Raw genomic sequence first — 14,681 nt, forward strand, 5'->3', positions numbered from 1 at the left:
CGCTCTGCGCTCACCGCTGCACGGCATCATTTGACCTTGAGGAGGAGTCTTCTCTGAGCGAGACCCTGGGCTGCACGAGGGGGTGGCTGGCAGGATACCGGATTCATAAAAAACAGTGTCTGCTTCTGGGACGCTTTCAGCCCAGGTATAAAAGAAGTCAACATCTGGATGAAATGTGCTCCAAGTTGAGGTCCCACGTGGGACGGGAATAAGGAAGGAAGAAGGAAATGGTGTTGGCCCTGACAATAGATGAGGTCTTGAAGAGGGAGCGTTCGGCCACCCCTGGAAGGCGACTGTGGTCTGCAAACTAGTGGGAAGTGGAATCCTCACAGCGTGAATAGATGGAGTCAGAGGGTTCTGGCAGACCGTGACAAGAAGTCGTGACCTGGTGAGCTTGTCCAGGAGGGGCCTGGGAGGCTGTGGCTTAAAAGTCCTGGAAAAGAGCAAGTCGCATGTTGTGGGTCCTCTTTACTCTGTCGGAGATTGGAATGGATGGGATTTTCAAGGACAAGTGTGTGTTTTAGGAAAGTAAGTCTAGACTCCAGTATGAGAGGATATTTGGAGAAGAGAAAGATTCTAGGTCAAGAGTCCCCAGGGGCTGCTTCAGGTCCAGATGAAGAGAGATGACGCCCTGAATGGAGGGAGAACAGCAGAAATGGGATGGGATGGATTTACGTCATGTTGTGGAGGGAGAACTGGGAAGACTTGGAGATGCTGTGTGCGCAGGCAGCTGAGAGCTGAAGCAGAGGTCTGGGTAGTCCAGGGGATACGAGCCTTGTTGGTGGAAGAGTGGGCCATCTCAGGGAAGTCAGAGATCTCGGTCAGGAGACGTCAGGCCAGGTGGGCGGACGGCCAGGGAAACTTTGAGGAAGAGGATGTGCGAGGTTTACACAGGATAAATCAACTGATGATTGCTCGCAGTGTGACAAGAAGTAAAACACGGTATATTATCTTATTTAACTGAAATCCTTAGGAATCTTGTGAGTGGGAACATTTACTATTTATTTTATCGATAAGGCTGAAGTTTATGAAGGTTAAAATAATTTTTTCTGAGTAACATAGCTGTTAACTGGGACTCCCGAGAGCTGAACTCAGCTTTGCCTAATTCCAAACAAAGTTATTTTTAAATTGCATAAGGGATACAGCCGCAGCGTTTGCACCCACAAATCCGGGGGGATCCAGGGGGACAGAGGCCATCACCTCGAGACTGAGAAGGGTGCCCAGCTTCAGATGCATTTTCATACCTGTGGTCCCCCGTGGCATGTCACAGGATTGCTCCTGGAGGCCACCTCGTATTGACTAAAATAAAGATTACAGATGCAAAATGGTGCATCAGCTTAGCGTAATGCAAAATTCAATGATGCATCAAAGTGCACAGAATGGTCCGTTTTCAAGGTTAGAGGGAAGTCGGCTTGGGAAGCCACCGGGAGACTTTTCTTGGCTGTCGAGCGTCATCGTCCCCGCAGCCTGTTCTGCAGCTTCTGCGGGTTTTCTCCCTCACAGGCAGTGCTGGGAGCAGCACCGGGGCTGTCTGATCCCGCTTAAAATGATTTCTTAGGGAAGGAGGGGCCCAGGTATGGGCCGTACTGCCTGGTCCGGGAGCCCCCTTCTTCCTCACTGACTAGGGAGGGCGCGATCACAGTCATCCGTGTGTTGTTTCGTCGCGCTTCTGTGGGCTCCACAGGGTCCTCCGTCTGTGTGTTCAGCCCCTCAGTCGTGTCTGACAGAGTCCTCTTGGAGCTCGTTGAACCTGGTCACTGTCTGGCATTTGTTTCACCATTACTAATCTATTTCACTTGTGTATTCTTTTTTTCCTTTTATGAGGAGATTGTTTTCACAAAAGAGCCTGCGGATATATTGATGCTTTCTGCTCTTCCTTTCCCTTCTATTACTCGGTAATTTGGAGCAGCCTACATTTTATTTCTTTCTCTCCTGCATGGCCCCCTCTCCTTCTGTGCACTCACAATCACACATGTGTGTATCTAGTCCAAGAAAACAGGGCAGAACCGTTCAGATGAGCATCTCACCAGAAGCATGCCCCCCACCTCTCAAAATCTATGCAGACCAGTATTGTTGAAAGTTAGAATAGTGTTATTAAAACATTGTATCATTGACAACTAAATAGTCCCAAATAATGCAAAGTGTGAAGGGTTAATAGGGTAGCAGAGATGTGCCTGCAAACGGGTCTCTCTGCTCGGGCTGAGCATCCTTGCAAGCGATGCGTTCTGCCAAAGAGTCTGGACGCAGCCTTGAGTTTAATGGTCCGTTGCAAATGAGGGAGCATTCCCTTCTTGAGATAAGAGGGCGATGAGGGCTTTGGGCAGACTCTGCAGTAGACAGGGATTTCACTCCCCTTTGCTATACGATAACATGTATGTACCTGCACTGTGCTGAAAAGGCTTATTCATGCAGTCTGGAATTCTGCCTAGGGGGCTTTTATAATAAACGGCAATTAGTTTTTTGCCCAGTTCTGTTCCTCCGGCCGGAGTATGCGTCTGTCTTTTGTGTGTGTCTTGTTTTATGTTATTTCACTCGTAATCTCCAACAAAGTATAAACTATATACTGATCTCACTAGTGAGCATAAACGCAAAAATTATAAGTAAAATATCGGCAAGTAGAGTTCAGTCATGTATGAGAATAATAGTGTTCTCTGAACAGTAAGGTGTGATCATTTCAACAGCATTCGGGTTCAGGAAATCAATCAACAAAATTCACTGCAACCACACATTAACAGGAAAATACTTGTAACTATGTCACAAGATGCTGAAAGGGCATCTGATAAAATTTATCAACCACTCCTGACAAAAATTCCAGGTAAGATAACAGTACAGACTGCTTTAATAGCATAAAGACTATTTATCATGGACCAATGAGCAAAGAAAATCATTCTAAATGGCAAACAATAAAACCATTTCAATTATAGTCAGGAAGGAATACTCAACATCACCATTAATATTTAATATGTTCTTGAATGGTGGGAAATGCAGTATATAAGCAAGCTGCATGCTGAGTACAGGAAAATATATATATCTCTTTTCTGATCATATAATTCTACTTTAGAAAACCTAAAAGGCAAAAAAAAAAAAAAAAGAAAACCTAAAAGGCATTAGTTTTTTAAAAACTACTGTAATTAGTAAGAAAACTTATTAATATAGCTTTAGTATATAAATATAATAAATCAAAACCTTCTCTATTCCTTAACATGAATATCTAGAAATAGAAATGGAGAAAATATTCCATTCACATCACACAAACTGTACAAAGACCTGGGATAAATCTAAGAAAAGTACTGGGAGTTAGAATAAAGCCAACTATACAATCTTATTGAAAATTTGAAAAAAATAAAAGGATACAATATAATCTTAAAAGTATTAAAAAGCAGAGACATTACTCTGCTGACAAACATCTGTAGTCAAAGCTGTGGTTTTTCCAGTAGTCATGTGTGGACTGAGATTTGGACCATAAAGAAGGCTGAATGCCAAAGTATTGATGCTTTTGAACTGTGGTATCGAAGAAGACTCTTGGAAGTCCATTGGGTTGCAAGGAGATCAAACCAGTCCATCCTAAAGGAAATCAACTCTGAATTTTAATCAGAAGGCCTGATGCTGAAACTGAAGCTACAATACTTTGGTCACCTGATCCGAAAAGCTGACTCATTAGAAAAGATCAGGATGCTGGGAAAGATTGCAGGCAGGAGGAGAAGGGGTCGACAGAGGATGAGATGGTTGATCTCAGCTTTCATATGCTTTCCGTGGACATGAGTTTCAGTAAGCTCCAGGAGATGGTGAAGGACAGGGAAGCCTGGCGTGCTGCAATCCATGGGGTTGCAAAGAGTCAGACACGACTGAGCAACTGAACAATGACAACAACAATGTAATCTTAGGTGAGAATACAGTATTTAAAATGTTAATTCTCTTTAAATTGATATAAAATTTTAACAGAATCCTAATTAGAACTTTGAAACAATTAATGCTGAGCATTTGATAAAATATTTTCGTCAACATACATAGTATAGTCAAAGTTATGGTTTTTCCAGTAGTCATGTATGGATATGAGAGTTGGACCGTAAAGAAAGCTGAGTGCCAAAAAATTGATGCTTTTGAACTGTGGCATTGGCGAAGACTCTTAGAAAGTCCCTTGGACTGCAAGAAGATCAAACCAGTCAATCCTAAGGGAGATCAGTACTGGGTGTTCATTGGAAGGACTGATGTTGAAGCTGAAACTCCAATACTTTGGCCACTTGATGCAAAGAACTGACTCATTAAGCCCCTGATGCTGGGAAAGATTGAGGGCAGGAGGAGAAGGGGACAACAGAGGATGAGATGGTTGGAGAGTCTAACACAACTGAGTGACTGAACTGACTAAAATCTTGCATACTATTCTACTGTGCGGATTTATCTTCACTCACTCAGTCCTCACCAAGGGTATTTAAAGCAGATTCCTATTATTCATGGCAGCTACGTTTCGGAAAGTCTCCACAAACACGGTTCCTAGGGGATAAACAAGACTCCCGAGAGTCTTGGTCACAGTACCGATCACTAATTCAGGTGAAACCAACTGCCTGAGAGTCATTTCCTTCCTTTATTGTTGCATGAGAAAACGGAGATGAGAATTGTTCAGGGTGACGTGATTTTTAGACCACCTGACCTGCCTGTTGAGAAATCTGTATGCGGGTCAGGAAGCAACAGTCAGAACTGGACATGGAACAACAGACTGGTTCGAAATAGGCATAGGAGTACGTCAAGGCTGTATATTGTCACCCTGCTTATTTAACTTATATGCAGAGTACATCATGAGAAACAGTGATGTGGATGAAGCACAAGATGGAATCAAGATTGCCGGGAAAAATGTCAATAACCTCAGATATGCAGATGACACCACGCTTATGGCAGAAAGTGAAGAAGAACTAAAGAGCCTCCTGAGGAAGGTGAAAGAGGAGAGTGAAAAGTTGGCTTAAAACTCAACATTCACAAAACTAAGATCATGGCATCCAGTCCCATCGCTTCATGGCAAATAGATGGGGGAACAGTGTCAGACTTTATTTTGGGGGGCTCCAAAATCACTGCAGATGGTGATTGCAGCCATGAAATTAAAAGACGCTTACTCCTTGGAAGGAAAGTTACGACCAACCTAGACAGCATATTAAAAAGCAGAGACATTACTTTGTCAACAAACATCCATCTAGGCAAGGGTATGTTTTTTCTAGTAGTCATATATGGATGTGAGAATTGGATTATAAAAAAAGCTGAGCGCCAAAGAATTGATGTTTTTGAACTGTTGGAGAAGACACTTACAAGTCCCTTGGACTGCAAGGAGATCCAACCAGTCCCTCCTAAAGGAGATCAGTCCTGGGTGTTCATCGGAAGGACTGATGCTGAAGCTGAAACTCCAATATTTTGGCCACCTGATGCGAAGAGCTAACTCTTTTGAAAAGACCCTGATGTTAGTAAACATTCAAAGCAGGAGGAGAAGGGGACAGCAGAGGATGAGATGGCTGGATGGCATCACCGACTCAATGGACATGGGTTTGAGTAAGCTCTGGGAGTTGGTGATGGGCAGGGAGGCCTGGCGTGCTGCAGTTCATGGGGTTGCAAAGAGTCGGACACGACTGAGTGACTGAACTGAACTGAAACATCTAATGTTTACATGTGGTCATAGGATCATTTATAGAGTGACGCATGTCAAGCTGACAATATCGGGCTCTCTTACTGGGTGTGAGGGTCTGTGTGAGTGCTTCAGAGAAGACAGACAAGTTGAAGGGAAACACAGCATTTTTGATTATTTCATTTATGGAAAATCACCTGTGTGCTATGAAGAAATTTGAAAGAAAACATGATACTGAGTCCTCTATCCACTGACCTGTGAATTAGAGTCCACGGAGGTGCAAAGGCAGGTTGCCAAATCAGGTGTGGAATGCGATTCTATTTTAGGAACAAATCTGCTGAATGTAAGCTTCTAAGTGTAACAGTGAGCAAAGGAACGCATGCTTAAAGATGTGTGTCAGTTGCACAGTCGTGTCCGGCTCTTTGTGACCCCATGGACTGCAGCCCGCCAGGCTCCTCCTCCATGGGATTCTCCAGGCAAGGATACTGGAGGGGGTTGCCATTCCCTTTTCCAGGGGAGCCTCCCAACCTGAGTCCCTTGCATTTTAGGCGTAAACCGTCTGAGCTTCTAGGGAAGCCCATGCTTAAAGATACAGAGAGGTTGGGAATCTTGTGGGGAAAGAATTGTTTTTATGCTTATTTACATCAGCTTGTTTCAATAGATACAATATGTTTTGTTGAAACTTGAAAAACAACAAATGAGGTGTAAAAGAACATTATGTAACTGAGCAGTATTCCATTAGCCAAAAAAAGGACAGAGCCATATTTAACAGACTTTAGCGAATTTGCTGCAAAGGAATTTTATTAATAAATTTTGAAGATGGCACCATCAGGCACAGTCTCAGTGCAAGATTTTGAGTTATGTTATATGTAATGTTCTAAAATTCTTTGTTGGTTTTTTTTTTTCTTTTAGGAATCATTAAGAGCCATCAGATATGAAATATCTCCAGATAGAGAATACGCTCTTTTTTCATATAACGTGGAACCAGTGAGTACTCGTCTTTCCTATTTATAGAAATGTGTTTCTTTATTCTAATACCGTATTAAGTATTTTCCCTTGAATCTCTATTCTTACTGATCTTTGAATCCTGTAATAGTTAATGGATTCTGAGATAGTCTCCTTTTATGCCACACTGCCACCTAGGAGAGAGGAAAGGTATGAAAATCTTTTTAACAGAGGGGAAAAAAACCAACAAAACACTCCTTTAAAGGCCTATTTCATAGGATTTCATTGGTAACAAAAAGTTGTCCTTTTGTAGATTAATTTACCCTTTTGTAAATTATTTTTCTTGCCATTTTCTCAATCACGCCATACATTTTATCCTAAGAACAGAAAATGACTTTCAGGTTCTCCCTAAATTAAAATCAAGTGTTAATTATCTCCTGGCCTCACAGTGTTCTAGAGAAGACTTGAACTGTCACTTTCTTTATATAAACCCTTGTTTTTAGCACTTCCTGAATGAATCTCCCACAAAATTTCACCAGAATTCTTTATAAAATCTCATCCTGGTCTTTGGTAGCACTCTAAAACTGGGTCTCTCTCCTTTTTACTGCACTGATACATTGGGATTCATTTTGGCTCTTTAAATTGAGCGAGAGGGCGCAATGTATTTAAGTGAAACAGATGTTTGGCTTGCAAGAGATTAGCAGCTTTAGAAATATGCATCAGTGGAACTTTTTTCTCTGGCAAATAAAATATGGAATTCCACTGCTTTCTAGTTCTTTTGAGAATATTCTAATTGGAGTTTCGTGAAGCTTCTGTGAGATGTAATGATACTTGCATCATCATTCATGTCTGAGTAGCTCCTTGGTGAGTCTGAGAGAATCTCCCCCTGGCATGAGCTGGGCAAGCTTGTTGAGTTACACACCAGTGAGGAAGCTGGGGTTTGCATGGAGAAGCAACTCCGATTCTAAACACTTTAGAATTTCTTTTCAAAGTAACTTCACAGCTGGATTATTATTTCTTGACAACTGGATTTCAGTCTCAATTAAAACTTCAATTGGGGATTTGTTCCTCCAAAAGGAGATCTTTTTAAATTCTCCATCCTCAGTTTTCCATGTACTAGTTTTGAAAATGTCCACTATGTAAAAGTTTTCATTTTCTCCGTCTGAATCCTTTGGAACAATTAGTCATCTTCAGCTATTTGATTAGGGAGGTCAGTGAACTTGACATACTAGCTTTGGGACTCCACGCATCTGACACCGAACCCTGCATACCTCTGAGCGTGACGGTCACAGCTGATAGTATTCCAGCCCCTCTCACCACCCTTGGAAGCTGCCAAAAACATAACCTCCACCCTTGAATAAGAGAAGAATCCCAGCAGATCTTTGAAGGACTTTTGTAGGAATAGGGAAATGAACGCTGAGTTGCTCCGAGGAGACAAAACCAACACCCAAGTGAGAAAAGCCTTGAAAGACAGGTTTCAGGTCATCTTCCTGGACAGTCTTTTCATAATAGGAGGAGCTCAATAATGGGATGAGTTGCCGTGTTTGGTAATGAGCATCCTGCTCCTTGAAAGCAAAGTTTGTATTTGTTCTTCAGAATCTTTTAGAGGAGCTTCTACCTGCTCACTTGGAGTGCCTGGGACCCTGTGGTTCTGTCCATCATGGAGCTCTCCACCATCCCCCTCCTTCCTCCCAGTGCTCCTCGGGGACAGTGCCTGCGGATCACATTGCAGCTGATGCCATTTGGGGAGAGGATATTTTGCTAAACCCAAGTCTCTAGCATGTAGAACACAGGCTGTAAATAGACACCTTGAGCTAATGCTTTCTCCCTGCACGGCATCCGTTGGCCTTTGGAGTAGACGTGTGTTCAGTTTGATTTCTCAATTGAGGGAAAATGTAAAAAAAAGAAAAAAAAAATTGTACTGATGTAGCTATATTTTCAACTGTAAAAATGATCAAATATCAAAAATGTGTGCTATATTTTTAAAAATCTATAGAACTGGGTATTTTTAACCTGAATCAAAGAAGTAACCCTTGATGGTTTCTGAGAGCTGAGCCGTTACTGAGCATGTGACTGTCCAAGCAACCTGCCTGAACTGTGTATTTCTTCCTCTCGGTCATTCAGACTGGTTGCAGTGTTGCGTCAGTTCCCAGTTGTTTGACGTCAGCTGGTTTCATTTGCCCGTTTTTAATGTTGTCAGCTGTTCGTAGAGCAGGAGGCCCTTTGTCCTGTCCGCCCCCTTGAGATGTGGCCCAGAACCATGTGTGTATTTTTGGTGCTGAACAGATATGTCTGTGCCATTATCTTCTCTCTGAACTCCTTAGCTCTGGAGCGAGATTCAAACTGACTTTGTTTAAATCCTTGAAATTCTACGAAATACACAAAAAGGAAAAAAAAATTATGTCATGAAAGAAAGAGACCCCTATTTGTGAAACATTTTAGTAACATTCCACATTTATTCTGGAAATGGGGGCATCTTGCTAATTAGCATATCTTTTTTACTACTAAACTCTTTTAATATTATTAAACTTATAGCTTAACTAACAGCCTTGAACATCCACAAATTAGCTAATGTTAACTGTGTCAACCATACGCTTTTTAAATGGTCTCAAAATTACCCTTTTAAAAAAATATAAAGTTAGCAATTAGATTTGAGAAATAAACCCAAGCACAGTTTTCCAATTTTTCCAGGCCTTAGATGCCTATAGATCCATAAATGTCTCTAGAATTGAAAAGTAATAAACAATATTATGTTTTTATTAATGTGTGCCAGTCCTGCAGTTTGCAGAATATGTTTCTTTACACCCTCTCAGTTCAGTTCAGTTCAGTCTCTCAGTCGTGTCCGACTCCCTGCAGCCCCATGAACAACAGCACGCCAGGCCTCCCTGTCTATCACCAACTCCCGGAGTTCCCCCAAACTCATGTCCGTCGAGTCAGTGATGCCATCCAGCCATCTCATCCTCTGTCGTCCCCTTCTCCTCCTGCCCTCAATCCCTCCCAGCATCAGACTCTTTTCCAATGAGTCAGCTGTTCGCATGAGGTGGCCAAAGTATTGGAGTTTCAGCTTCAACATCAGTCCCTCCAAGGGAGGGACTGGTCTCCCTTAGGATAGACTGGTTGGATCTCCTTGCAGTCCAAGGGACTCTCAAGAGTCTTCTCCAACACCACAGTTCAAAAGCATCAATTCTTTGGCGCTCAGCTTTCTTTACAGTCCAACTCTCACATCCATACATGACCCCTGGAAAAACCATAGCTCTGACTAGACGGACCTTTGTTTACACCCTCTCACTTCTGCTCAAAAGACCACTCCTGCCCACAAAGAGCCAGTATTTCTGTTATTTTCTGTTTCACTTGTAGAACTTCATAACATTTCTCAGTGTATTGCTTCTAAAGGGTTCTCTTGAAACTAAGCTAGACATTGGGGGATAGTAATTTTTTATTTTAATTAGAAAGCTATTTTAACTATAGTAACTAAACTATACTTAGAGGGGTAAATTTCCGTAAAGTTATCTAATTAGAGCAACCATGTTCCTTCATATTGAAGTATATTTGGCAAATGTGAGAAGTTTCTAAAACTCTTAGGGGAGGAGGGGAAAAATTTTAAACCTTGATATCTTAGGTCATTTTAAAATATTAATACATTTTGTGACTTTCAAAGAGGAAAGAGAATTTTTATCTGGAAAATATTATTTCTTAGCAATTATTTTCTGAAAGAGCCAGTGAATATTTGTGGAAGTTCTGGCTGCAGTGTTTAAAGGAGATGCTGGGCTGTGCTGAGTCACTCAGTCGTGTCTGTCTCTGTGTGACCCCACGGACTGTAGCCCTCCAGGCTCCCCTGTCCATGGGATTCTCCAGGCAAGAATACTGGAGCGGGTTGCCATGCCCTCCTCCAGGGGATCTTCCCCACCCCCAGGGACTGAACCCCACTTCTCTTATGCATAGGACGCATCTGCGGAAGGGATATAATGAGCTCCTTCCTTCCTTATGTGGCTTCCCACTCAGATGGGCCAAGAGGTGGGATGACAGCCTCCATAGAGGGCTGTGTTTGGGCAGGAAAATGAGTTTTCATCGGTCCTCTGCAAGCAACTTTCTGATGACCTCAGGTGGCCCAGACCTCTGTGGTTCTCCTGCCGGAGAAGTGGAGATGCTGTCCTGTCCATTACTGACTTAGGGATGTTGTGAAACCAGCATGGAGGATCACTTAGCTGTCTGGGTTACTGAGTAGTTTAAATTCATGATATAAGAAGATGCCTAATCCAGATCTCGAACATCGTGGGTTCTATCTATATAACTTCCTGCTATGATTTTTTGTTTTTATTATGATACTTTCAAGATTGGTGGTATAAAGATACTACATAAATCCAGGCAAGTGCAGTATTGCTACCATTCTGTTAGGCACCCAAGTGAAAGCTTACTCTTTTTTTTTTTAAGTACTAACTACTTCTGGAATCTCAAATTTAGCAATAAAATTAGAATACAGCAGGAAATTATTGGGCCATTAAATGCGGATATATGTCTCTTGCTGTACTGGTATACATCTTAAAGAGCTTTTTAAAGTTTTGTGCTAGAAAAGGAGAGTGTACAAAGAACTACTGTGATGTTCTTTCTGTCTTCTAAGGATTGTGTATTAGCAGTTAAAGATGATGCCACTTAGTTGGGGAAGTTACTCAAATCCTTTGTTATTCTAAATACAGATGGTGGTTTGTGGAGGTAGCATGCTTCCATCCAGACCCTGGTGTCATCACTGTCACATTTTTTAAAAATTTATTTTATTAAACTAGAGTTGATTTATAATGTTGTGTTAATTTCTGCTGCACATTGAAGTCTTTAGGTGAGATATATATATGTGTGTTAGGTGAGATATATATTTATATTTAAGTGAGATATATAAATATGATATATATTATATGTGTGTGTGTGTGTGATATATATAGGAAATGGCAACCCACTCCAGTATTCTGGCCTGGAAAATCCCATGGAGAGAGGAACCTGGCAGGCTGCAGTCCATAGGGTTGCAAGAGTTGGACATGACTGAGTGAATAAGCACACACGTATGTGTGTGTATGTGTGTATGTATACACATGTGTGTATATGTATACATGCATATGTGTGTATATGTATACACGTGTGTGTTTGCGTATTCTTTCTCCTGTTCTTCTCCATTACGGTTTATCACAGGTTACTGAGAAGCACACACACGTGTGTGTGTATGTGTGTGTATATGTGTATATGTATACACACACGTGTGTGTATACACGTGTGTGTATGCGTATACATGCATGTGTATATGTGTACGTGTGTGTACACATGTGTGTATGTGTGTATGTATACACATGTGTGTATATGTATACACACATACGTGTGTATATATGTATGCACATGTGTGTATATTATACACACATATGTGTGTATGTGTATATGTATGCATGCATGTGTGTATATGTATACACGTGTATGTGTGTATACACGTGTGTGTGCACGTGTGTGCACATGTGTATATGTATACACGTGTATGTGTGTATATGTACGCGTGTGTGTGCACATATGTGTATATGTATACATGCGTATGTGTGTATATGTATACACATGTGTGTACGTGTGTATGTACGTGTGTGTGTGTGTGTGTGTGTGTGTGTGTGTGTCTTCTTTCTCCTATCCTTCTCTATTATGGTTTATCACAGGTTATGAGCACAGTTCCTGTATGCATTAGGGCCCTGTTTGCGCATCCCATCTATCACAGTCTACCCCTGCTGAGCCCACACCCCCACTGCCCCCCGCCCGCCCCTCGCCCGCTCTGCCCAGCTCTGCGTCCCCCAGCGTCCCCGGCCAGCCCTGCCTGTGCTCCATGGCGCAGAGGGTCTGGAGGCCCACGTGTGTCTTGATCGGCCTCGGGCGCCTTTGCTTCCTACAGAGGCAGAACGTGGCAGTCTCCTTGCCCTTTTTAGCTGTCTAGCACTTAAAGCTTTGAGCCAAGTCACAGACCGACTCTCTGCTCTTCTCAAAGGCGGACGAGGGCAGATGCTGGCGACACAGGAGTGTGTGGTCCCTTGGCTTCCAGCATCTCCCCTCTCAGTGGTGGGGAGAGGGGCGCTCAGCCCCAAGGTTCTTGATTCCCATCCCCTCTGCCGACAGGCATCCTGCTCAGACCTGAGATAAGGTGGTTTCATGCTGAGCTTCCTGCAGGAATTTGAAGCCATCTTTAGACCTAATAAATTGCTACCCTTTTCCTGCCCTTATGGTAAGTTTATGCAGCCCATTTTGCCATCTAAGGGACCATGACCTTTATAATTCATGTGAAATCTGAAAAACAGCCAAACATGTGTAGGTCTGGTTGAACCTGTCTGGTTTAAGGTGAACCTCAACAGAATTCTGGAATCTCTAGTACCTATGTCTATGAGAGTTAATTTTTTAAATTTATTTTTACTTGAAGGATAATTGCTTTACAATATTTCTTTGGCTTCTGCCATATCAAAAAGTCTACAAACAATAAATGCTGGAGAGGGTGTCGAGAAAAAGGAACCCTCTTACACTGTTGGTGGGAAGGCAAACTAGTACAGCCACTATGGAGAACAGTGTGGAGATTCCTTAAAAATCTGGAAATAGAACTGCCATACGACCCAGCAATCCCACTGCTGGGCATACACACCGAGGAAACCAGAATTGAAAGAGACACAGGAACCCCAGTGTTCATCGCAGCACTGTTTACAATAGCCAGGACATGGAAGCAACCTAGATGTCCATTGGCAGACGAATGGATAAGAAAGCTGAGGTACATATACACAATGGAGTAGTACTCAGCCATTAAATAGAATATATTTGAATCCATTCTAATGAGGTGGATGAAACTGGAGCCTATTATACAGAGTGAAGTAAGCCAGAAAGAAAAACACCAAAACAGTATACTAACGCATATATATAGAATTTACAAAGATGGTAACGATAACCCTGTATGCGAGACAGCAAAAGAGACGCAGATGTAAAGAACAGTCTTTTGGACTCTGTGGGAGAGGGAGAGGCTGGGATGATTTGAGAGACTAGCATAGAGACATGCATATTACCATCTGTGAAATAGATCACCAGTCCAAGTTTGATGCATGAAACAGGGCACTCAAAGCTGGTGCGCTGAGATGACCCAGAGGGATGGGATGGGGAGGGAGGTGGGAGGGGGCTTCGGGATGGGGCACACATGTGCCCCCGTGGCTGATTCGTGTTGATGTATGGTAGAAACCACTACAATACTGTAGAGTAATTAGCCTCCAATTAAAATTAATTGAAAACAAATAACTTGAGACTTTATAATCACAAGGGATTGGCTATAAAGTATTGAAATCAAACTTATGGACTGACTTAACAACTCTGCTACAGCTCAATTGGTGTAATTCTGAGTGTATGAGCTCCCATTTGCAACCACTGTAGGTACTGTGGTGTGCTTCTGGTATCGACCATTAGAAGAACTGATGAAATCTTTGCCCCGTAGTGACTAAGGGAAAGGAATTCTTAACTCTTCAGCTGTTGAACTAGATCTTTCTGCATTGTCTGCAAGCCTTTTCTGGGCCTTCCTCAGGGAACCAGCTGATCCCAGTGGTTCTTGCCAGATGAGCCCCTTACACGTTTCCGTGCGTCAGGGCTGAAGTCAGCATTGCAGGGAGCTATCTAGTCTCCATCTGCAGCTGTCCACAGGTCCAACTGTGAGGAGCAAGGCTGCGGTCACTGGCATTTCTGCAGCCGTGAGGATGGTCCTAGTGGGACTCATTGCCTCCAGTGTGAACGCTGTCCCAGGACCCCTGAAAGGGCACCAATCCCCCACCAACAGTTCTCAGGACCCCCTTTGTTCTGTGATTAAACCTGGGGTCTCAGTTCCGACCACCTTCCCTCCAGCAGCAGAATTTACAAGGGAAACTGCTCCCCTTGATTTGTTAGTATCCTGGTGTGTTGCTCTTTAAGTGTTGAAGGCCGGGTTGTCTGGGGCTCTTCCTCTGCTGGGTCATTGGAAACCGCCCCATGACTTTTGCACTGTGCGCCATCACACAGCTCGTGAAGCACCGTGTGTGGTTGTATGGGGCCGTGGATGTCCAGCTGCTGGTCAGAGTTTTCGGGAGCCTCTGCTCCAGGCTGAGCCGACGTCTTGGGT

At 42.9% G+C, this 14,681-nt stretch overlaps 1 protein-coding gene across 3 annotated transcripts in view; it reads left to right on the forward strand.

Moving 5' to 3' along the window:
- DPP6 (dipeptidyl peptidase like 6) overlaps nucleotides 1-14,681 on the forward strand; it is a 980,810-nt gene that overhangs the window by 708,248 nt on the left and 257,881 nt on the right. For all 3 annotated transcript variants that reach the window (XM_027969056.3, XM_027969054.3, XM_027969055.2), the window contains exon 5: nucleotides 6,518-6,592. In XM_027969056.3, coding sequence (XP_027824857.2) covers nucleotides 6,518-6,592 — 75 coding nt within the window. The remainder of the gene's footprint in view (nucleotides 1-6,517; nucleotides 6,593-14,681) is intronic.

The sequence above is a fragment of the Ovis aries genome, chromosome 4 (genome assembly GCF_016772045.2).
Source record: "Ovis aries strain OAR_USU_Benz2616 breed Rambouillet chromosome 4, ARS-UI_Ramb_v3.0, whole genome shotgun sequence".
Classification (NCBI taxonomy): Eukaryota; Metazoa; Chordata; class Mammalia; order Artiodactyla; family Bovidae; genus Ovis; species Ovis aries.